Genomic DNA, 24298 nt, shown 5'->3' on the forward strand with positions numbered 1-24298 from the left:
TAAGTTGCTGATACCATCCTCTTGCAGGTATAACTGATCTGAGGGGGAAAAGGGAGGCAGTCTAGGAGAGACAGCAAAGATTGTTTGGGCCTTTCCCACCTCCTCTGCACAAGCAGGAGGACGAAGGAACAATGGGTGGTATTCAGGGCCTTTATTTGGAGTTTTTCCTCCCCTTTAAGAAAAAAAAAAAAAGCTTCCTTTGTATGCCGCGGCAGTGTCTGTTTTTGTTGTGGTGGTTTGTTGTTTTAAATAGGAGAACTTGTGAAATGAGACTGCATGAAAGATGGACTTGTTTTATATATGGGATATTGCCTGTCCTTCAGATCTATGTGTCTCGCTTATGGAATGAACCAAAGTAGGAGAGATAAACTAATATTTTGTATAAGCTCAGCCAGACAATACAGATGATGAAGATGTTTCATCTTCTTATGCATGCAGAAAATATGAAAAATCGTGGTTTACACATATTTGCTCAATTCAAGTGTAAAATTGGGCCCCTCGATTGCCCTGGGCCACAGTGACTTTGTTAAGGAAGCTCGATTTACCTTGCAGCCGAGTGAAAAATGATCAGAATATTAGACTCATCTAGCCCACATTAAGGAACCATTGCATTTCCCGACAATTTTATTCTATCTCAATATGAAAACAGAGCAATTTCAACTCATATCAGGTTATGATCGGCAATTACAGTTGCATAATTCACCTAGTTGCCTCTTTGCAGGGCCTTTATTTTCCCTCTTGGTGACATTCCTGAGAAAGTGCCTGATAAAAATGTCATATATCATCCCAGCTTTAGAACTCGTGAGGGGGTAATCTGCTATGCCTTGCTGAGTCCATATTCATCACTGGATTTTTGACTTGGAGGGGTCATGACACTCATAATTTCCTGTTTGATATTGTCCTCACCGGCTCTGACAAGGGCTGTAAAAGCTGGGTTGTAGGCAGCGGTTAAGCCCCGTTCCAGTGGGGCTCATCACCAGCTATAACAGTGCATTACTGTGGCTCGTGCTGTAGTTGGCCGTTTCGAAGATAATTAGATTTGATGTCAACATTTCTTTATCACCTGCATCCTTTTGTGCATCTGTGTGTCAAGTTGTTATTTCCGGATTTATTAGCACCCTCAGAGCTCCTCTCTATCTGTCAGCCTGTGTGCTGTTTGTGTTGACAGTTGTAAAGTTAATTACTAGTACTAATGAGCACCGGGCTTTTGGTGGACATGGCGTTTTGGACATTTAAAACTGTAATTAGTTGGTTTATTTTTTCCTCGTGTAGTGCTTCAGTACAGAAAAAAAAGTGTTTAAAAAAATACCTTCCGTTCCATTTTGACATTCTGTGTGCAGTCAACTTATCTTTTATTCAAAGGCTCCAAAAATTCAGTTCTGTTTATTTTTCAAATAGACTTCCTTTCCATTGTAACTCCATGAATAATTTCTCTTGTTCCTTACTTCTCTTTCGTATGACCATTTCGTATGCCTTGAGAATTAAGGCTAGTGATGGTGGAATGATCAAAAAACATACTGGGAAAATGTTGACCTCCGCCCAATCAGTAGGCTGCAAATTTTCGCCTCACAGCTCTCCTCTTCTCAAATCTCACTCTGGATTCAACTGAAGGATTCAGCGACTGGTGAAGACTGGATAAAATTGAAAGAGCAATAGATAGTTCTCTGGGTGGCTGGATCCTAACAATAGCCAGTGTTTATGTAGTATTAGTTCTTCCATGGCCAAGAATCATGGTACAGCTCCCCTAGATTCGTCCTTGCAACAAAGCTCTGAGATCACTACTGTTATCTCCATCTTAGAGATGGGGAAGCTAAGGTTGAGAAAAATCAAGCAACCTACCCAAGGTCTCACAAATAGGAAGCTGCGCTGAGATTTGAATCCAGTCAGCGTAGCTCGGAGCCTGTGCTCATAACTACTCCTCTAAAGACATAAAGTATGCTTTCACGAAAAATTAGCACACTCCTGGGGCATGTATTCTAGAACAACAAAAAGCCGTCACTCACTAAATCAGATGGGCTCATTTGTATTTCACTCCCAGTCATCCAGGGATGCTAGTTTCAGTGTAATGGCAATTATCTGTGGCATGTACTTTATGGAGGTATTTTGTTTGGTCTGCTGCAGCGGCAAAGCACCACTCCCTTGCTGCTATTCATATTTACTTTCTATTCATCATTATCTGCCATTTTGCTAAATAACTGTCCTTCCCGGACATAAATCATCTATAAAAATACTCTGGCTCAGAGAAGATTTCGCCCTGGCACTGCAATGATGAGATAACTATTTTCATCTCTTGTTGAAGCATTGAGATTTATTGGCTTTCGATGGGCAACAGACCAGGCATCACTCTCTGCTAAGCAGACTCCCACTTGCATTTATTCTTATTGCATTTAGCGATTCAAAATGGAGCGCTCGGAATCCCTGGAGGGTCCATTCCCAGCCTGGGTGGGGTGTTATTACTTTATATTAGATAAGGGAAGGACACACAAAGAAACATGTGGCGATTTGGATGATTTTTTATTTCCGTTTAGCAGTGATGACAGAATGTCATAGTGAAATGACTTCAAAAGTCATTTTTCCCCACTGCCCTGGTTCTGCAGCCCTGTCCCTTGAGGGCTCTTCCATTGTACAGTGTTATTAATTCTGCTAACTTTCAGACTTCATTGCTGACAACAGGCCTCTTGGCTTTCGCAGCCTATTACATTAAATTTCCCATCAAACCATGTCAGCCTCTGAGGTCACAGATTTCGAGAGAAGCTTTAGATATTTTGCCATCTGACTTCACGGGCAGGTGTTTTCTAAATTGCTTTTAGGTTTGTTTTTCCAGTGTCAGAAATCAGATTGAACTTATTTAAAAAAAACTCAAGACAGTGAGCGCTCATCGGGGTAAGAACAGAGCGGAGCGCGAGGCACGTCTGAACTGGCGCGTGTCTGTGTGTGTGCGCCTGCCCCCGCCGTGCACGTGTATTCCAGTTGACCTTTCGGTGGGAAAGCAAAGCCTTCCAACCAGACTTCATCCCCGACCCCACCTGGTGAGTAGAGTGTCTTGTTGACTATCTATTTTTTTATTTTTTTAGCAACTATCGAAGCCCCCAAATAATAGTGTGACCTCCCTGGTGAGCAGAGCTAGGCTCTACTGACCTTGATTTTGCAGAGATCTGTGAAACTGTTGGGTGGCATTAGAAGGTCACTGGGCAGGCCAGTGAAAGGATTGTGGGCCTGGTTTAGGACCAGCATGGCTTAATGTGGAATCCTCGAGCAAGTTCCCAGTGGCAATAAAAACTCTGTGTTCCCCTTCCTGTGTTAATTTCGGCGTGCTGTTGTGGGATTAAAATAAAGGAAAAGCAGAAACCTTCCTTCCGACTTACATGGCCACAGGCACCATGTTGCTGTCAAAATTACATTCCGAAGGAAGCGTGTGGAGGAAAATGGAACCGGGGCTCCATTTCAAGACAGAAAAGAAATGAGATGTTATTTTTGAAGCAGTCAGCTCCCGAAAATGATTACAAATCATTTGGCAAATCCAACCTGCCCTCGAAGTTCTTTATTTATTATTAGTTCCAGTTAATATTTCTGCTCTAAAAATGACAACATTCAGATCTCAGCTTGCCATGGCCGTGCAGATTTACAGCTTGGCAGGGAGCAGCCTCGTGGTTCCCTCACTGTGTGTTGTCTGTGTGCTGGGGAGGGTGGCCAAGTGACAGGCCTTGGGAGGAGGGGGAAGGGATCCCCTCTCGGGCCTCCGCAGTGACAGATGTTCAACACTTGGGTGCCCCACCTCCGCGCAGGTGACAAGAGCATGGGTGCCTGGCGGGAAGGGGTGAACACTAGCCCTGCCCCCATTTTTTCTCTATAATTTTGAGAGATCACGCATCTCCCCTGAGCCCATCATTAGCTAGCTCTCCCTGCAGGAGGAGGTGGTGGAACGAGGCTCGGGCCGGAGAAGGATGAGCAAGGCGAGGTAGTGTCACCGCGCTTCCCCTGCTAGCAGCCATAAGGTGAGAGAATCATTTGTGGCACTCTGGGGACAGTTTTGTCACCCTGACAGTAATGCTGTTATGCGCTGGCTTGACACACAGGATGAATCCATAAAGACAGATAAGTAACTGTGAAAGTGGCTGGGGATCAGCCTGAGTGCCACCACTCACCTGCAGTGACAAATAGATAGTCATGAAGGATTGGAAATCCTGCCCAACACAGAGATCTGTCAGCAAAGAGATGGACGGCAGCCCCGGTGACACTGGCGGCTGGAGTGACGCGTGCGTGCGCACATAGGTGTCCCTGCAGGGGGTGCCAGGAGGTTGCCTTTAGAGCCTCGCTGGGAAAGGGGGGAGGCTTTTCCCAGAGGGGTGTCTGTTGGTGCACTTGCAGGGGGAGAGGATTTCAATGCTCCATCCGTATTTTCTTGGTGAAATGGAATTGTGCATGTTGTGTCTTTTTATTGGTAAGTTCAGGCATATTTGGTGAAGAAGGCTGTGTCTAGTTTCCATTTTCCCTGGGATTTTTTTTTTTTCATACCAATAGGGGTCCCCATCTGCAAATCGAATGAATCCAAGTTTTGATAGTTAGCAAAATATGACCGCTAAGCTGTCGGTGTGAGGGGCACCAGGCAAAGGGCAGGAGGAAGCGGGGGGCAGGGGGGCTCCGATGTATCTTTTATGCTGGAGAGATTTGTTAGTTCTGGCTGAGAATCTGCTTGTCCACACTGAAAGAAATTCGGAGGGAATCGCTGGCCAAAAAAAAAAACCAGGCTGTACGCTGGAACTGCTATTTCCCAGTTGGGCTGGAGATGCAAACAGCACTGTGTGGTCCAGTGCTGAAATCTGTTGTTGTTGCCGTGCAGGCTATGCCATCCTTGTTTTAATTATTCTTGAGGTCATGAATGCCTGGCTATGCGCTATCATCTTCCTGGATAGTTATGAAAGAGATTTGAAGTGACACATAAGCATGCATGATAAGAGTAAAAACCTCCTTGGGTCACCATCAGGGGTTGGAACAAAAGTCATTTAGAGCTCTTGTCTTTCTTTTACCTAGAAGGACGATTTTGATCCCAGGGACGAGCGTAACCATACTGGGAATCCAAGGGTTTTGGACAGGGTGGGTTCTGTGTCTTATGTGCAGGTCGGCAGGAGAGGGGAAGGAAAGCAAACCTATGATCAAGCGTCTCTTTTCTGTAACAGTGATCGAGATTGCTGGTGTTGATAAGATAGTTGGCTACAGGGTATAGAGACTCATCTAGCAAATCCTTGTTCTGACTGTTGTTTGTTTTTTGTTTTTTTTGTTTTTTTAATTTTATTTTTTATTTATTTTTGGCTGCGTTGGGTCTTCGTTGCTGCGCACAGGCTTTCTCTAGTTGCAGTGAGCAGGGGCTACTCTTCATTGTGGTGCTCAGGCTTCTCACTGCGGTGGCTTCTCTTGTTGCGGAGCACGGGCTCTAGGTGTGTGGGCTTCAGTAGTTGCAGCACGCGGGCTCAGTAGTTGCAGCACACAGGCCCTAGAGCTCACGTGCTTCAGTAGTTGTGGCGTATGGGCTCAGTAATGGCACACAGGCTTAGTTGTTCCGCGGCATGTGGAATCTTCCCGGATCAGGGCTCGAACTGTGTCCCTTGCTTTGGCAGGCGGATTCTTAACCACTGGGCCACCAGGGAAGTCCCCTGACTGTTTTAATGTAATCATTTTTGAAAGAAAGGAATTACCATAATATGCTCTTTTTTTTTCCCCCAAATGAGTCCTCTTGCCCTATTCCTTTGCTGTCATTTTTGCCACCTACCTTTGTCATAGGTGGAAGTATGCTTGATTTATCTCACCTATACCTACCTACCCTGTTAATTTTACTTCTAGGAGCTTAATATAGAGCTCCTTCTATTTCTGGAACTCTCGTTTCCTCAAAAATGGTTACATGTAGCTTAACCTATTACTACTACTAATGCTGCTGCTACTACTCTGATTGCTACTACTTCTATTTGAGCTGTATTGTATATATTTAAACATTTATTCCCCTGTCCAGGCAGACTCTTGCAACCAGATTTTTCCTTAGAAAACCCTGGGGCCTATTTGTTGGTTTTAAGATTCTTTCTTTTAGTTCATAATTTTGGGAGGCTAAGGATGTTTTTAAGCCATTCAGCTATAATGAAAACGTTTTTGTTTTTTTTTTGACCCCAGGTTCTCAGTTTGACATGTTCTGACCCTATCATTCTAACCGTGATTTAAATTCTGAATTTCCAGAAGCCTTATTAAAGATGTCAATTTGTGCCCCAGAATGGTAAATGTTCCTGTGAACTTTGACTCCTAAAGGAAACTCTATTTTAAAAGAATAAAAGATTTTCCTGATAAATATGTTCCTCATTTCAGGCTAATACTTTCAGTCTGAATGCTGGAATGGGGAAGGGCCAGCCCACTCCCTGACCCCGCTTGCTCCCTCATTTTGTGATTCAGCGCTATTTTACAACCCCCGGCATTAGATTTTTATTTTGCCAAGATCACTTTTGTAATGGGATATAAATCTCCCAGTGCGCCCCCGATTAAATAGGCCTGTACGTGAATTAAAAAGAGGGTAGGCCACTTACCATCACGGGGCTACAGGTGAGCCTGCCAGATACCCAGAGCTCAGGAGACTGAAGGGAACTCGTAGCTCTTTTTGTTCACTTGGGAGCCAAGGCCACACTGCTTCTCAGGGCCTTGGCGATGAAATGCGAACCGGGGGCCTTTCCCTGGCTACAGATCTCCTCGCTCTGGATTTGCACAGATTCTCCTGGAAGTTGTCCAGCTCCTACCCCCCTACTCTCATTGGATGACCGCACTGGCCACGGTCAGTGGGACCCTGAGGCCAGGGACAGCTGAGTTGTGCTAATGCTTGTCACAGTTCCTCTTTCTGTTCTCCTTCTATCTGCTGCTCTTCCGTGTATATGCCAACTTGATGGTCAGGACGCTGACTGCCAGAATGTGTCAATAAAAATGTATCAAATGATGCTAATTTCCTCAGTTTTAGTTCCATACCCAACTTCTTAATGAGAGTGCTTTGGGAGAGAAGTGTCTTCCGGAGAGTTTAACTTACCGTATCCCTGACTCTTCACCTGGTCAGACTACGAACAGAGATAATTCAGCCACCTTTACTACCTTCCCAGGAATTGAAAAGTTCGTTTGGTATGAAGATAGAATTTTTTTTTTTGCGGTACGCGGGCCTCTCACTGTTGTGGCCTCTCCCGTTGTGGAGCACAGGCTCCGGACGCGCAGGCTCAGAGGCCATGGCTCACGGGCCCAGCCGCTCCGCGGCACGTGGGATCTTCCCGGACCGGGGCACGAACCCGTGTCCCCCGCATCGGCAGGCGGACTCTCAACCACTGCGCCACCAGGGAAGCCCTGAAGATAGAATTTTTTTAAACTGATGTGCCCAGCCCATGTTTGTATCGTGCCCATCAGCACTTTGCATTACCTCAGCCTCCTCAAATCCTCTTCGCCATCCCCGTCTGGTCTGAGTGACCGTGAGGGACCTTGGTGTATTTGGAACCCATGGGCCAGCAGCATCTTTGGAGACTGTCTCAGGAGGAGACCTGGTTCAAATAACTTGCACAGCAGTGCTGCTCAGGGTTGACTAACCACCTTTGCACACATTATTTCTCTTGACCCTCTTTAACATGGTGAGGTAACTAGGCAGATATCATTGGCCCTGCTTTACTACAGGACAATTCGGAGGTGGAGGGGTCCCACTCCTAAGGGGCTGGGCTGGAATTCACCATTTTTACTGTCCCAGGAGATTTGTGGGCAGTGTTTCCCAGAGTCTTTATAGCAGTCCATGAAGTAGGTGGGACAGGTGATGATGACCCACTTTGCAAGTGGGGAGGCTAATGCTTAGGGAGGCTGACTAGCTCTCTTGGGAACACAGCAGATGACAAGTGACACAGCTGGGAAACATATCCCAGACCTTCCAACTCTTAGACCAACACCCTTTCTGTTACACCGTGATTAACTCCACAAACAAGAAAATCTCAAGAACAAAGCTACTCTTAAGTCTTTGTGGAGCTTCACCCTTCATATGATTCCAAATTCCCATGTCAATCAACCTGCAGTTCCCTGGGGGAGATCTCGGGAGATGAAGGTCGCCTTGGGCTGGCTGTTCAGACCGGACCGGGAAGGGCTTAGCAGCGTGCCCCACACCTAGGGGACACTCACCAACTCATCGGCACTGGAGATGCTGAGGATCTGGACCCACGTTCTGGCACTAGTTGCCTTTCGCTGACTCATGCCCTGAACATTTGCAGAGTGCATGGGCTGTAGTGCAAAGATGGCGTGGATGAATGAAAGAAGAGTGTCAGGTGTTGCTAACGACTGGCAGGAAAGATGTCCGCGTCAGTGCGGCCATGTCTCAAGCACAGCCATCTCTCAGAGCGGACAGTGAAGGCCCGAGAGAGAGCTAGCTGGGGAAACCTCCCATCCCTAAAGCCCTTGCTGGGGTCTTATATCGCAGGGGACGCTGCAGCAAGGCAGAGTGTGCTGCATTTGCAAAGGTCAGGCTTTAATTACATGCACAGTTAAATGGAAGTACTGCAGAGAGGTCACACTCATATTTCTTCCGCCTTCATTAATGTTCTCGCTCTGTCACTTTCTCTTTCCTTGGGTTTGTAAATGAAAGTTCCTTTAAGTACATTTAAAAGGATTATTTATTTTTAATTGTTTTACCTCTGGAGGGAGAGGTTACCTTCTTTTTTTGGTTTGTTTTTTGAGCAGTTAAAAAAAGAAACTTCACCTATGCATTTCTTGCTAATTTATTTCAAAGGCTGTGCTTTTTATAGTCTTATCTACTAATGCCTTTGATTAAAACACAAGCAAAAACCAGCCAACATGAACAGGTTGAATGCCACATCTGTGCAGAAGGTAGCAGCTCACTTATTTATGGCTCAAAGAAATGGAGCCTAAATTAAGCTAGCTATTGCTGGAGAGTGGATAAGCGGCCATTATGAATTATCCTTAATTATAGCGATTTCCTAAACTAATAAACCTGCTAAATCTTTATTGCAAAGGTTAGTTTACGCAGTGCGTATAAAATCCGCATGTGCTTCACATCAGACACCAGCTGTCTGACAGTGTGTTCCTATTTCCGTGAGTGTTCACATAAATTTTATGTAGGTTATATTAACAGTCAGTCCATATCACTACCCACAGATGCCAGTAGACATAAAAATTGCTCTCTAGTGAGCTAAATATCCCTAGAAGCTAGTTGTGTCTAATGTTCCATGTAGTATTTGTACGTGAAAGCACCAGATTGGAGGGTTATTTACAGATGAATATTTCCATCCAGTTAGTTCATATAGGCCTACTTAGCCTTCTTGCTGGTTTATTTGTATGCTAAATAATTCACCAAAGGTTCTTGTTTACTTCCTATAGTAGTTTCTATGAAACGCAAACAAGGGAGCCAACTTTAGGTTTTCAAAAGGCTAAGCATCTCTGTGTTTAAATGCAGGTCAGAGCAGTAGATGCAGTCTTGCCGAAGGGCTGTCACTCAGTTTTACCCATTCTTCTTCTTCTTCCTCTTCCTCTCCTCCTCCCCCTCCCCTCCCCCTCCCCTCCCCTCCCCCCTCCCCCTCTCCCCTCCCCCTCCCCCTCCTTTTTCCTTCCTCCTTCAGATATGACTGGAGCTTACTACTTTCATAGGAATTTTTGGCTGGACTATCTTTAGTCTAAATTTATCTTTTTCAATACCTGCTATAGGCTGCCTTCAGTTTACAGAAGTAACCACCCAAAGCCAGCAGTAACGAATGCCTCCTTGGCTTCGAGAAGCTTCCCCACAGTCCTCTGGGCTGACAAGAACAGGTCAGCTCTCAGCTACTGAATGCCCTTGTTTTCTTCCTCTTTTTCCTTTTGCTTTCTTCCTTTTTTTTTTTTCTTTTTTATATTTTTTCCCCCTTTTTCTCCTCAATGATTTTTTCTGGTACATTTCCAAATCTCAGGATCTGAAAGGACAGCAAGTAGGACCTTTCTCTTTTCCTGGAAAGCTCCAAGCCAGACCAACCTCTGTCACCCTGAAGGACAGAGGAGCAAAGTCCACATGTACATGATGTAGCCTTTAGTGGCCCTCAGAGTATATGTCCACCTGGGTGGGAAGGATCGTTGTCTTCCATGGTGACAGTTACCTGGCCCTGTTGTTCAGATGTTCCCGTGGCTCAGTTTATATGTGAAAAATACCTCTCTGTCCGCCACATTCTGCAGATGTTTCTGATCCTAAACATTTGCCCCTGAAGAGATTGGAAAATAGCCTCCTTCGTTTTCAGCCAGGCGCTGCCGAGATAGTGAGAGGGTTCAATAGCAGTGCTAACTTTTTATTTAATAATATTGATTTTATCATTTTTACTACTTACAATGGGGACTGGTCTGCTGATAGTTATTTGACCTCCCTTTGTGCATAGCTGTGGAGTGCTTCGTTAAAGCTATCGACATACCTCTCTCTTCCCCCCATCCTCTTCCAGCAGCCCATCTCGGCAAATAATATTGAATGCAGTAACTGTTGCCTGATATTGATTTCAGACTGTGTTCATCACACCCTTCCCAGGGCCAGGCAAAGAGCCTCAGCCTCCGTTCCGTAAACCCTTGACTGCTGTAGGCTGAAGTATCATTTCCATCTTTTAAGCAAGAATATCAACCATATATGTTTCAAAAAAAAATTACCCAGGAAAATGAAAGCATTTTTTGATCTTGATTATTTTTTTGCACGTACATAATTAAACTGATCTCTTCAGTTTTATGCTGAGCTCTTTTTGTCTTTTTTTTTTTTTTTTTTTTTTTTTTTTTTATAAGGAATACTAAAAGATCCAAGGATCCCTGAGCTGGTAGAAGGAACTCTGATTATATTTTAAGCTTCTGGGATTCAGAGTTTGGCACATTCAGCCAGACCCAGGGCCTCTTTGACCTTCAGTTTTCAGCCAGCTGGGGCTGTTCTCAGCACCTGGGCCTAAAAACAAAAAAAGTCCCAGGTTTCATCTCTATGGAGTCAATTGAGGTGGCAGCGCATTTAAAGGAACCAGGGTTTCACATTCAGGGAGTGGCCAACTTAATCTGGCGATTATAAACATGCATAGGTAGTACGTGACGTGTAATCTGGGTGGGTTTGTATATTCATTGAGAAGAACACCAAACACCAAGCAAATAATACTGGAAATCATCCATTCTATAGACAAAAATAAATAATAATAATAAGGCAATAGAGAATTTGCACCAAGAGTGATTATATCTGGGTGGTGGAATTATACATTATTTAAGTTTTCTTTTTCAGGCATTGGGCATTTCTACATTTTCTAAATTTTCTTTGGGAGTTAGAAAAGGAACCCTACTCAGAAGTATTATTTTTCAAAATGGAAAGGTTACTAGAAGGATTGGAACTCCAGAACATTCCTGTCTACCAAAGTGAATACATTAGCCAAGGTTGAAATTGACTCAGTGGCCATGCTAATCTCTGCTCCGAGGGAAGCACGACAGACGTGACTCCTATCACTGTGCACCTGCCAGTTTGTATTTTGTGAATCCGATAGGGATTGAGCCAGCCTTTGCCACTGAAGTGTAAGGGCAAAATGGTTAGGAAGAAGGGCTTTGGAGTCAGACAGACCTGGGTTTGATTCCTGGTTCTTTCTCTTGCCAGCTATGACTTTGAGCAAGTTAACTTTCTCTGCACCTCACTCTCCTCATCTGGAAAATGGGTTATTGAGAGGATGAAATGAGATTCTGTGTGTAAGCTCTTAACGTAATGCCTGGCATCTAGTACTCAGTCAATAAACCATAATCGTCATGAATGGCATCTGTATAGCAATTTCCTTATCAGACCAGAGCCGTAACGGAAATTAGCATACTCACAGTCTACAGAATGGTGATTTTTTTCCCCCCTTAAGCCCAACCGGGACTCAGATGAGATCTACCCAGTGTCTAATACATATCAGATTTCCAGGACAACTCTGATTTCCACTCTTTGATTAAAGGCAATTCATTTTTTATTGCATATCTAAAAGAAATTTTGTTTTAATGTTTTCGTTAAGATTTTAAAATAAATAAACATTCGTATCAGGAAATAAAAACTTACAGGTCTTTACTTGTGGTTCTGAAAATATGATCACCATACTGAGAGTTCTTTAGCATAGACTGTACCCCTCCCCCAAACAAACGTACATGCCTCCTCTCTGAAGCGAGGATTCTTCCGGAGAAACGCTAGACAAACGTAACTGGATCCCTTAGAGTGTCATCTCATTTTTATCATAGGGTCAGTTTTGCTATTCTATTTGTATGGGCAGAAACACTTTCTAATACCACGGGTGGCATAGGATCCTTCCCTGCAGGCAGCCATCTTCAGGGCTGAAAGCGGAATATAAAAAGAAGCTAAATTAGAGACTTTACACAGTTGCTGGAACCAGCTTAATGAGAGACAGCGAACATTTCGCAGGCTACTGACCTTCTGAAATGTGACAATCCAAGCAAATGAAATCATGGTACCTCTCATTGTAGTTTAATTGGACTCAAACTTGGCACAAGGGGCTGCTGAAAGCTGTATTCCAGGAGATAGACAGGAATCGTGCACCAACGAATTGAGCCCACACCATGCATCTTACAACCGTCTGAGCTCCACACGGCTCTCAGGACTGACTCTTGTGGTCAAGAGAGAGAGAACTGCGGCGAATAAAAGCAGAGATGATAAGGCAGGCCAAATCCTGGCCTGGTGAATGGCATACCTGTCACCCTGAGTTATGCACTTGAAATAGCTCAGCCTCGTGGCAGCCCATACAGGCCAATTTATTTTAAAGAGGCAAAAAGAAGTGAAACAAACTTAGGCCCTCTCTTCTGCCTGTTAGGGTGTCAAGATATCAGTGTCAAGGAGTCCTCTTAACAGAAGGGTGAGGATGAGTTGAGCATAAACACTAACAAGAGAAGAACTAAGCACGGGCCTCCTGTTGAGTGGAGCTAAATGGAATCCCAGTCGAGTTACCCAAAAAGCAGAAAATTACCATAGCTGTCAGGAATGGGCCCAAAATCCTGTCAGGCAACAGTCAAGGGAACGGAAACTACATGAGGGGAAGGTGCAGTTGGAGGAGGGAGTAATCTGAAGAAGCGGGTCGTTTTAGGATGTGCCTGTCTGGAGTCAGGAGGCCCTTGGAAAGCTTAGAAGGGTCTCTGGGCTTCCTTGTTTTGTTGCTGTGTCCTTTGAGTTCTCAGGGTTGAAACTGATTGTATGATCCCAGCCTCTTCTGGTATAACCATCCCACCTGACCACTTGAGTCCACGTTTACTGTTATCATGGCTTTAGGTTTTAGCCGGTAAGACTGGGAGAGTGGACAAATTGGGTGCCGGCATGTAACAGACCATCCTGGACATTGATTTTTGAAGGTTCATTAGATAAATGCTGACATCACAGATTGATGTCTCTTTAAACCAGTACCTACTGCAGGACTGTCTAGGGAATCAAAAATATTGATGTAACATGTTTGAGCGGAAGGCCCACTGGAGAATTCCCCTGCCCAAATGGGATCCGTCAGTTTAGGCTTTCTTTAATTATTCTAATTCGGTGCACCCCCTGAGTTTGTTTGCAGATCTGTTTTTTATGGGGAATGCTGCTCCTGCTTTAGGGGCCAAGGAAGGCTAGACAGGGTGTGCGTCTCTATTTTTCATTGTTGTTTTGAGCCGCTGTTTAGTAATTAAAATTTTTGATCATAGCCTAATTTTCCCATACAGTGTGGCCATGGCATTGACAAGGGACTGATTAATGGGCCGACCCTGGGGCCAGGAGGCTGCTGGGTTGTTCTCTTGTGGAAGGCATGCCGGCAAAATAAAGTTGATGGTTTTGTTTGTGTTTAACCCTTCACCTTGGCACCATCAATAGATTGAAGACATCATTTGTATCTGCAAGCGTTTCTTTAATTAAGACCTTCTAAAAATCTTTCCTATTGATTCATTCCATTATCCTATTGATTAACTGCAGTGGATCATGTACTTGGTCTTCAGTGGAAGGCAACAGTCTGGGCCGGCTGTCATGACTACAGATGCAGCCCACAGGCGGCTAGCATACAGTGCCCAGGGCTGGCGGGAGTGCCTTGCGTTCTAATGAGGCATCGGCAGTGGCTTGGTGGGGCTCGCTGAGCACCACGGAGAAAGCCAGTTGTCTCCTGCTGGAGGGCTGGCCAGGCATAAAGTATTCCTTCTAGTCATTTATAAATGCAGCCGCTTAGCGAGCTGGGGAGAGGGGGGAGTAACAGGCTTGAGTGGGGAAGGGAAAGACGGATTCTCCTCTGCATCTGAATTTGGAAATTGGAGCTTTACAACAAAAGCAAACTCAGAAATCTTGATGTGAGTGAGGCATGGCTCAGAGACGGACTGTTCATCTTCCTTTGCCCAGACTACACCCCTGTGCCCCCTCTCCCTTGTTAATCAGCCTCCTCGCCAGACTGGCTACAGGTGCCACAATGGGTTTCCTGTTTTAGAAGAGCTCCCCATCTCCTTAGTTCAGAAAGAAGAGCTGGCCACTTCTCCCTTCTGTCTAGACGTGAGTCTGAACCATCCCCCGGTATTAAAAATGAAGAAACCGGGCTTCCCTGGTGGCGCAGTGGTTGGGAGTCCGCCTGCCGATGCAGGGGACGGGTTTGTGCCCCGGTCCGGGAAGATCCCACATGCCGCGGAGCGGCTGGGCCCGTGAGCCATGGCCGCTGAGCCTGCGCATCCGGAACCTGTGCTCCGCAAAGGGAGAGGCCACAACAGTGAGAGGCCCACGTACAGCAAAAAAAAAAAAAAAAAAAAAGAAGAAGAAGAAACCTGCAGCTGAGCTAGTTCTTAAACTTTGCGTTTTGAAAGCTGCCTTAATATTGATGGTCATAATGAATTATCCTGGCTAGAGTTGGAGGAGAGAGGACTTTACCAGGCTGGGGTTTGGTATTCTGTGATATGTGAGATAAATGAGATAATACACAACATGATAAAGCATTCAGCACATAGTAGGTGCTCAGTCAATAAACCAGTAACTGTTGACCTGCCCACAATTCATTTTTCTTCCTCTCGTACGTGTCCTATTCTCTTCCTCATCTTCAAATAGACCAGAATAGATGGCCTTCTCAAGAGTCAGGATGCCTTTCTTCCCGAGTGGAATCCAGCAGAAAAGAAAAAATGTAGAAGTTGCTGGACAGGAGGCAGACTAAGTTAGAGAAGATAATAGGACGTCTCTGTGCTCTGACTCTGTAGTCAGCAACTTAATGAATTTTCACTCTCAGAGTGAAAAATCCGAAGCCTTCGAAACATCTCACCTAAGCAAGGTCATAATGGTCTTCATCTTCAAGGTCAGGCTTGGCCTGGGATTTCAGTGAATGTGTGTGGTCCCCAAGTTCACGCCAGGGCTTTGTAGGCCCTGAAAAAAAGAAGTCAGAAAGTCCTGTGTGTGTGTTTTGGGGTTGAGAAGGTGGGTGTGGGAAAGCTGACGATGGCCGGGAGGAGCTCTTCTTCTGAATATGAGTATTTAAGATAAGAATTTCCCCATCGTTAGAATTTTTAAATCAAAATTAAGCACAAATCCCTTGCTGATTTGTGTTTCTCCTGTCGACTGTTAGGACAGCCAGTTGTTTGTGCCAGACCAAATGCTCAGTTTCCCTTGGCACCAAAGTCATGTTTCGGGTGTCCTGCATTCCATCCAGTGCGTTAACATTGTAAAATGAACAAACAATTTTCTCAGGCCTGGGGCCTGACCATCCTAATGGCCAGTTCCACCCTTGTCAACTTTGAAAAATGCCTTATTTCCACGTATCTATAAAACTTACCATTGTGTGGACACCCCAGACTCTTCTTCAAAGAAGAGGAAACATATTTAGATCTAAGTGTATGTTCCATAAGGGAAGTTATTTCGAAAATAGGGTAGGAAACATTTCAAAATAAACAATATTTCTGAGTTTGCTTTTTCAGTGAGCATGTTTTAAATTAGCATGTAATCTGCACTCATCAAATTTTTTTTTTAATTTAAAGATGTATAAAACAGAAAAGAGACGTCTCCTATAATCCCACCACGTTGAGGTAACAACTATGCATATTTTTTTAGTGTATTGTCTCCCGATCTTTTTTCAATGCATTCATACATACATATGTATATACTTTTTAAAAAATTGAAGTATCGTTGCTTTACAATGTTGTGTTAGTTTCAGGTGCACAGCAAAGTAATTCAGTTATATATATATACATGTATATATATTCTTTTTCAGATTCTTCTCCATCATAGGTTATTACAAGATATGGAATATAGTTCCCTGTGCTATACAGTAGGTCCCTGTTGTTACGTATATACTTTTTAAAGCAAAATTAGGATTTTTTTCACTTACTATATCATAAATATTTTTCATATCTTTGAATATTCCCTGGGAACATGATTGTTTATAGAAACTAGGATTCCCTTATATAGACATGCCATATTTATTTAATTTTTCTCCTATTGTTGAACACTTAGGTTGTTTCCTATTTTTTCCTAATCATATAGAACACTGGGATGAGTATCCTTGTATAAAAATTTTGTGTGAATTTTTATCACCTTAGGACAAATTCCTAAGAATTGAATTCCTGAGTCAAACAATATGCACATTTTAAAGACTTCTGACACATATTACTAAAATATTCTTCCAAAAGGTTGAACCAATTATACAGCATCCACCAGTAGTCTATGAGCAAGCCTGTTTTCCTGTGCCTTTACAACAGCCCCGGTAATTGTGTAAGTGTCTGTGTGTGTGTGTGTTGTGTGCATTGCGTATAAACTGTTTCAGTTTGATAGATTAGGAAAACAGAGTCTCCTTGATTTTATTTACATTCTTTTGATTACTAATGAAGTAGCAGTGTTTTCTTCTATTTAAACGGCTATTTACATTTCTTCATTTGTGAAATATTTGTCCAGGTCTTTTGCCCATTTTTATTGAAGTGTTTGGCTTTTTCTAACTGATTTGAAGAATTATTTTCTTTTTCATTAAAAACTGTAGCTCCTTTTCCTAGATAATCAGTTGAGATTGTTATAGATAATCCAGTCGGATTGTTCTTGTAGACATTAAGTTGTATTTAGAATGTCTTGATAATGGCCATGTTATTCATGCACTTTTCACTTTTAAAAAGATGACTGTTTGCCTCTGATAAAAAAGATATATGGGAAAGAACCTGACGGTGTCAATCCAGCTCGAGTTAACTATCCCAGGACATTACCAACATTTTATTACAGTTGTCAAAAAAAAAAAAACCCAACAATTTTATTGTTTTGATTATTGAGATCCAGCCACACATCAACTGAGCAATTAAAATCTCTAAATAACATTCTCTGAATTGTCAAACAAAGGATTCGTTCCCAGTGGAAAGGACTTTTTTTGAAAGAAGATAGTTTTCCCTGTAATGTCTGTGCCAATAAATGGTCACACTAATTGGAATATACAGAAATATTTTACCAGTTTAACAATGCATGACACCCTAATAAGATTGTGATGACAAGCTTTTCTTTTTATGAAAGGTGATGTTACTGCATGCTTCTAATATACATGGGCTCGTGTGTCTTTTTATGACATGTTATAAATGAAATGTTTAGTAGAAATTAATCTGCTTTCCCCAAATCTTTCCTGTATATGAAATTATTTTTTAAAAGCAGGACAACAGAATCTTGATTTCTGTCATTTTTATTTAAGTGCTTGGAATAATATGTTTTAAGGCAGCTTGGAATGGAATAGAAAAGGATCACAATTAAATGCATATTAAATCGCTTGTCCCAAATCCCAGTAATCTGCCACTAGAATGTGTGAAGCCAGATTCCCCGTCTTGCCCTAGCTCAGGTGGCTGGCTGAGTGCAGGCTTGGGACAGTTAATGACAATCTTCCAAGACAAGCAGGACTTAACATCAATATCCCTCTCCCAGATAGTCTATATGCTCTGGAGGTGGTGAGCTCTGTCAGGGTTTTGATGATTTTATGATGGCTTGTGTATATTTACAGTGTGTTTAAAATACTCTTTTTAATTATCATTTGAGTGACAAAGCTTAATCTTTCGATCTTTATCTGCACCTCCTGCTGATGTATGTTTGTTGGGTAGCTAAAAAGCAGAAATTTACTAACGCCGGAGCTCTATGCCAGTAAAAAGACTGAGGAGTCAATAGATGATTAACCTGCTTTTCTCCTCTTTATGAGAATAAAGGAGTCACTTTATAAAATCTTTGAAGGTGGCCCAGATTTTTCAAAGCAGCATCCTAGAAACATATAACAGCCATACAAAAGTGGGCAACATTTGAATTGCACAAAGCAAGTATGTATGGTAAAGAATAAAAAAAGGTATTTGAATACTGTTCTTCAAACACACTGATATAAGCCCTCCATCGAAACTATGTCCTACACAGTTCATAGACACATATATGTTTACACTTACGAATATATACAACACATGCATGTGTATATGTGTGCTACGTATATGTTATGTACATACAAATTATCTTGTGGAGTTAGGCAGCATGTTTGATTGGATACGGGTAGTTTGTTAGATTTTAGGGGCTAACTAAATAGGATACAGTCATCATTTAGCCTATCATAGCTGCATCTTAAAATGTTCCCTTTGTAGTATTTCATTTGAAAGGGGATGAAAGGCTGGGGTTATTATCCCTTGTTGCAAATGAGTAAAGGCACATGTGTTAATAATGGATGCTGAGGATTTAGAATTAAGTATTGAACCTCTGTCTTGGTTTTCCAGAAAGATGAGGCACACCCACTACCCTTTTTGAAAGCTCTTGTTTCTGATAATATTTATAGGTCAACATTTTAAGCAAAAGCAGAGGAAAACAATTTCAGGGAACTGGCCTGCGTGATTATTGACGTGTGCGATTCTCTGATAAAATTAACGAGCATCGTCATCAGCATATATAAAGGAAACTGCAGGCTGCCTAAGACTCCTCTGAAAACATCTTAAAAATCGTGGATTGATTTGCAGATTTAGTGGGATATGAAAAGCTGATGCCGTGCCTGAATAAGATAAGCATTCTATATTAGACTGTCCCGGAGAAAGCCCTCACATGGCTAGGTGATTTTATTGACATCTCAGAACTAAAGACCATAAATTGTGCTATCGGGCAATATACTGTCCTAAGAAATAGACATCATGAATGCCAAAGTCGCCTTTGGGAGCCCAGCAGACACAGTGTGGAGTCAGATAAAGCATTAAATCCCAGACCCAGCCCAACACCTGCAGCGTTGTCACCTCTTTTAACCTTGATATTGGTAAGCTTGGCCGCCATTTGTAACCCATCCATTCCCACAAGCAGTTGGTCGCTAGCATCCCAGGTGAGTCATACTCAAGGCCAAGTATGCATCCCTAGCTGCCCCCTCTCCACCTCACCCCACAGCTACTCATATCAAAATGATGCTTATCCTGTGGTTGCCGCTTGGAGATTGAGGCAGCAGCGGGATGCTAAGGAGTTTGTGCCAAGAGCTCAGCTAAACAGGAAAGAAAGCTTATCAAGTCCCCTCAGTCAGGCAAGCGTTCATGTCCAAAGGATGGCGAGATGAAAAAAGCAGACGGCAAGGGCACAGGTAGGTGAAGGGTTTGGTATGGTGAGCTGAGTCCGAAGGAAGAGTCAAGCAAAAGGTCTGGAGGCCAGAATGGCAGGCAGTTGGATCAAGAATCCAGATTTAGTGGATTTGGGAAGAGAAGATCAAAGACTCCAACTAAAGTTCTAGGCCAAAAGGGGTCTGGAAACTGGACCAGAATGTCTTAACCACGAAAAGCCGAAATCAAGTTAAGAGCTGGGCAGTGACGTACCAAGGGTGGGGCAGTGGGAGGGGTCCACCCCAACTCTCCCTCTCCACCCCCTTCCATGCCAGCAATAAGGGGCTGCATTGTCTGTAGAAGATTGAAAAACAATAAGAAAATGGACAAGAGTCTGTCTGCTTTTCCATAGCACCATTCTCTGTCGCTTCTAAACAACAGCCACGTTAGAATACTCACTCCTCTCTAAAAAAAGCTTGTGTTGGTCTAACATCCATACAATTTCTGAATTACTCCTGAAATTTACTCATGTATATATAAGCTTTAAATTAGCACATTTTAGGAACATATCGTTTAATGAATATTATATTCTACATAGACATTCATTCAGAGAATTCTCATTTATGCAGTCAGCAACTGACACACATGGACTCAACTGCACCTGTTCACCTCAAGACTAAGTTCATTATTGGGGACTTCCCTGGTGGTCCAGTGGGTAAGACTCCATGCTCCCAATGCAGGGGGCCTGGGTTTGATCCCTGGTCGGGGAACTAGATCCCACGTGCTGCAACTAAGACCCAGCGCAACCAAAATAAATAAATAAATAATAAATAAATAAATTTTTTTTTTTAAAAAAACGAGTGACTTGATTACCATTTAGAATTGATTGAACCTCGCTTCAGGTGTGGTGTATGTCGCCAGCCACTATGGCGCTATGTATTTCTGCATCTAAACAGTAGATGGGAAATAAACAGTAATAGACAAGAGAAAGAAACAACAGTTGGGGTACTTAAACTCTGCCATACCATGTGACCACTTGAAGTTTTTATTTTTGTTTAAAATTTAAAAACAGTGAAGCCGTTTGCAAACCACCCTGTGTAATAGTTTTTATTTGGTAAATGAAAATTTCAGTTCCCTATGTAAAATATTTGACTGAATTTGAATCATATTTTTAAGTTACAATGTATTCTTTAATTGTTCATTGATTATTTTAAATTGAAGACTAAATCAAGGAAGTTACTATTACTGATTATTATATGATAGTTATTGAGACAATTTTATGATACAGAGGCAAGGGTTGTGAAAAATGGTCTGCTTCAGCTGTCAGATATGCTAAGCGTGTCCCTGGAGATGGGATAGTGTTTATGAGTACCTAGTGAATTCAGTGCCTGCTGACATAATCAATGATAATAAGGAAACATAGGCGCAGGATGACCGAACCAAGAATGAACTTGATTCTGGGCTTTGTGATCTGATATCTCCTGATATTCTCTGGGTCTGAACAGACCTCCAAGTGGAGCCAGGGCTGATACCATGGAAGGAAATACATCCATCAATTTGCCTAGAGTTAGAGAACGTAAACAAATGATGGACAGACAGGCTGATTGTTGTTGATGGTCACCCCGGGAGAAGCATGTAGAATCTACCAAGGAACTCCCGTGGAGCGGGGCCACTCGTGAGACGATACTGAAGCCCTTCTGAACCAAGGCCCTTCTGAACTGAAAATTCAGAAAGCAAAGTGGCAGCACCGTGGAAGATGCCAGACAACCAACGGACGGCTAATGGCCACAGAAGCGGGCTGGCTCTTGTTACAGCCCAGTGACTGGAGTAGGACCTGGTAATAGAGGTGAATGAAGCAGGCCAAGCATGGAGAGGTGGGATTTGATTCTCACGGAGCACGTGTGTCCAGTCTAAAGGGGGCGGCCGCTCCTCAGCTCCCGCCTATTGCCGTCCTGGGGGAATATTGCCCCAGATAAGCAGATCTTTCCGTTTTTCAAGCAAAGCCAGACATCAGGATTGTTGAGCGAAATCTGTAGGTTTCTTTTTCTTTTCTTTTTAAATAACTAATTCACTTTTTTTTTTTTTTAAGTACAAAAGCCAAGACTGTCGGGACCGAAATCAATGTCTGGGAGCAAAATGTCACCCTTGAGCCACCATTTTCTCCCCTCTGCACTGGAGCCTTAAATTGTTTCAGGTGGCTCTCACTACCAACCATAGGCTGACCTTCATGCTTTGGAATACTAGAGAGGGCTAAGAATCACGTTTAAGAGAAAAGTAGAGGCACTTTTGACTAATGGTGGAATGACTGTTGCAAAAACTGTCACAGCGTGCAGCCACCAAGCGCCAGGGCAGATAATACACTAAGAATAACAGCTGTCATTGATTGAGCTGGTAGTGCCTCTGTGCCAGGCACTGTCCTATCACACCCTTCACACCCGGGACCTCACTGAGTCCTCACGGCAGCTCCATGAAATAGGTATTTGTATCCCTACTTAGTGATAAGGACACTTAGCAAGGTTTTGCCATTTTCCCAAGTTCAGTCACGCAGTCAGGACTCCACCCCACGCCTCTCTTGGACTTCAAAGCTCAGGGTCTCAACCACTGAGGCTAAGTGAGGGGACTCGTAGCTACACCAAGACGTCAGAGCCGGGTTGCCTTGAATATCAGTTTGAAGCGCCCATCACCCAGGACCTTCCCCGGCAACACAAAGGTAACAGACTCGTTCTGTGGTTTTTGTCACCTGGTCAATACTTGTTTGAACACCAGAGCTGGCCATTACCCTTGTCCCGTTATGGAAACTTCTCTTTAACAAAACCAACGGGAGAAGGGACCGACTTGGGCGCAGTTTGGCCCGGAGCGCTTGCGTCAATGTTCTCCTGCAAGAATATGCTTTTACTTACACGTTGCTTGCTTAATAGACCACAAAAGTCAACATCCCTCTGGAAGAACAGCTCGTTCTCAGAGGCGTCACAGGCTCCAAAAGATCCTGTTGAGGCACGTTGTTGTGTAAAACCCACAAGTGGAGCAGAACCCCATGTCTCCTCATTATAATGTTAATATGTTATATTATATTAATATAATGTTATATTTAATATAATGTATTAAATGTATATAATGTATATAAATATATTTAATATATTATATAATTAATATAATGTTAATATGTTTAAGAAAGCTTCAGAGATGGCCTCTGTGCTTTCTACCAAAAAATGGGTTGGGATTTTTTTTTCCCCCTTTGACTTTCAGACCTGGAAGCACATCAACATCTTTTTTTTTCAACAAAAGAATGTGTTTCTTGTCCCTGGGCATGGCAAGGCTGCAGAGAAGGAGAAGCCAGCTTGTAGAGGGGAGGGAGGGGAGGTGACTGATGGAAGTTAGTGCCCCTTGGAAAGAGATACAGGCACAGGGGCTCGCGGGGCTGTCTCATGCCCCCCTTCCCAAAAGAGGCAATGAGATCTTATTTCAGATGGTTTTCTTACTGTGTCCTCATTCCATTTTCCAGAAACCCTGTGGCAGGTCCGTAATTTCTCCTGTCCTCCAGCCCAGTCTGGGGTTGGGCTTGTGTGAGTGGCCGAGCCAGCCGTGCAGGTATCAGCGTGGCAGACACAGAAGTGAAATCCAACCTGCCACCCAACCAGGACGCATTCTTGAGTGGCTGTGTGGCCCCAAAGTGCCCGATGACAACCACCCCCTCCACTGGCTGCCTCTTGTGCACCACGTATTGAAATAAGCGCTGACCATGTTCAGTCCATGCCACTCCCTGCCCCGGTGTCCGTGGCCAAAGAGGAATCAGATTGGAACCAAAAATAACAAGCACTATAAATCATCAGATGCCCCAAACACTGAGGCATTGTTTGGAGCTTATGGCGTGCCCAGGATAGTAGGAGGCATCTAATCAGAAACTCAGAATGAACAGCCCTGCGGAACAGATGGGCAAGTTCTATGGACTTTCCTTCCTTCGAGAGAGGAGGAGCCGTTATTTAAATTTATATACAGCGGAACCCCATCCTGATGATTAAATCTGGATGATCGCAACATCCAGATGCATTAAACAGCGACCTTCTCAAATCAGACCTGAGCAGAGATGCCACATGGCCATGGCCAAGGACACAGGGTTCATTTCCTAGGCATGTGAGTTTTGGTGCTGGGTCAGTTAGAGCCACAGCAGAAAAGAGGCTGATTTCCACCTGCATCTACGTGCCCCCTTCAGAGCGGGGGAGTTAATGCTTCTACTTCAGTTAAGTTCCACCCCCGCCCTGTGTATCTGAGAAATTATTTCAATCAGAGCTCTGCAAGGTCAAGGAAAGAGACGTGGCATATAGGAAATTGAACTGTTGAGTCCCGGGTGGTGTCACCCCCTCTGAGGTATCCAACTGCCTGCACTGAACCTGTAAAAAGTAGATCACCGATGTTTCAAAAAGTTTGGCTCCAGTGCCACTTAATTCTTGCTCCAGAGGCTGGGAACTTGCACGAGCAACTTCACGTGGAAACCAACATTCCCACCAATATAAAAGTTTTATGTAGGAAACGTGACCTCAAAGGATCCCCATACTGAGCAAAATCTGGGGGGTTCGGGACGTCCAGTTCAGAATTCTGCGTCTGGTTAAAGTACTTAGAAGCTTAGGCATATACTCAAAATATCCTTAACATCACCTTCGTATGTGCTGTGTCACTCTTGATCCATTAATTTATCATCCTCTTTTTTTTTATTTTTTGAATTTCAGGATCCCCATAGTCTATAATGGTAAAATTACGATTGGATTTAACAGATTTAGGGGCCCATGTTGTTTCTCAGACAATTTTAGGAATC

General features: G+C 43.5%; 1 protein-coding gene across 3 annotated transcripts in view; it reads left to right on the top strand.

Annotated features, from left to right (window-relative positions):
* Positions 1-24298, top strand: part of FTO (FTO alpha-ketoglutarate dependent dioxygenase) — a 375598-nt gene that overhangs the window by 323535 nt on the left and 27765 nt on the right. Inside the window, exon 9 of one of the 3 annotated variants that reach the window (XM_082676523.1) lies at positions 16618-16701. The exons of the other annotated variants lie outside the window; for them this stretch is intronic. Coding sequence (XP_082532649.1) covers positions 16618-16648 — 31 coding nt within the window. The 3' untranslated portion in view covers positions 16649-16701. Of the gene's footprint in view, positions 1-16617; positions 16702-24298 lie in introns of those variants that run through there. 3 annotated transcript variants of the gene reach the window in all.

The sequence above is a fragment of the Grampus griseus genome (assembly GCF_964374135.1).
Source record: "Grampus griseus genome assembly, chromosome: 19".
In the NCBI taxonomy this organism is placed as follows: domain Eukaryota; kingdom Metazoa; phylum Chordata; class Mammalia; order Artiodactyla; family Delphinidae; genus Grampus; species Grampus griseus.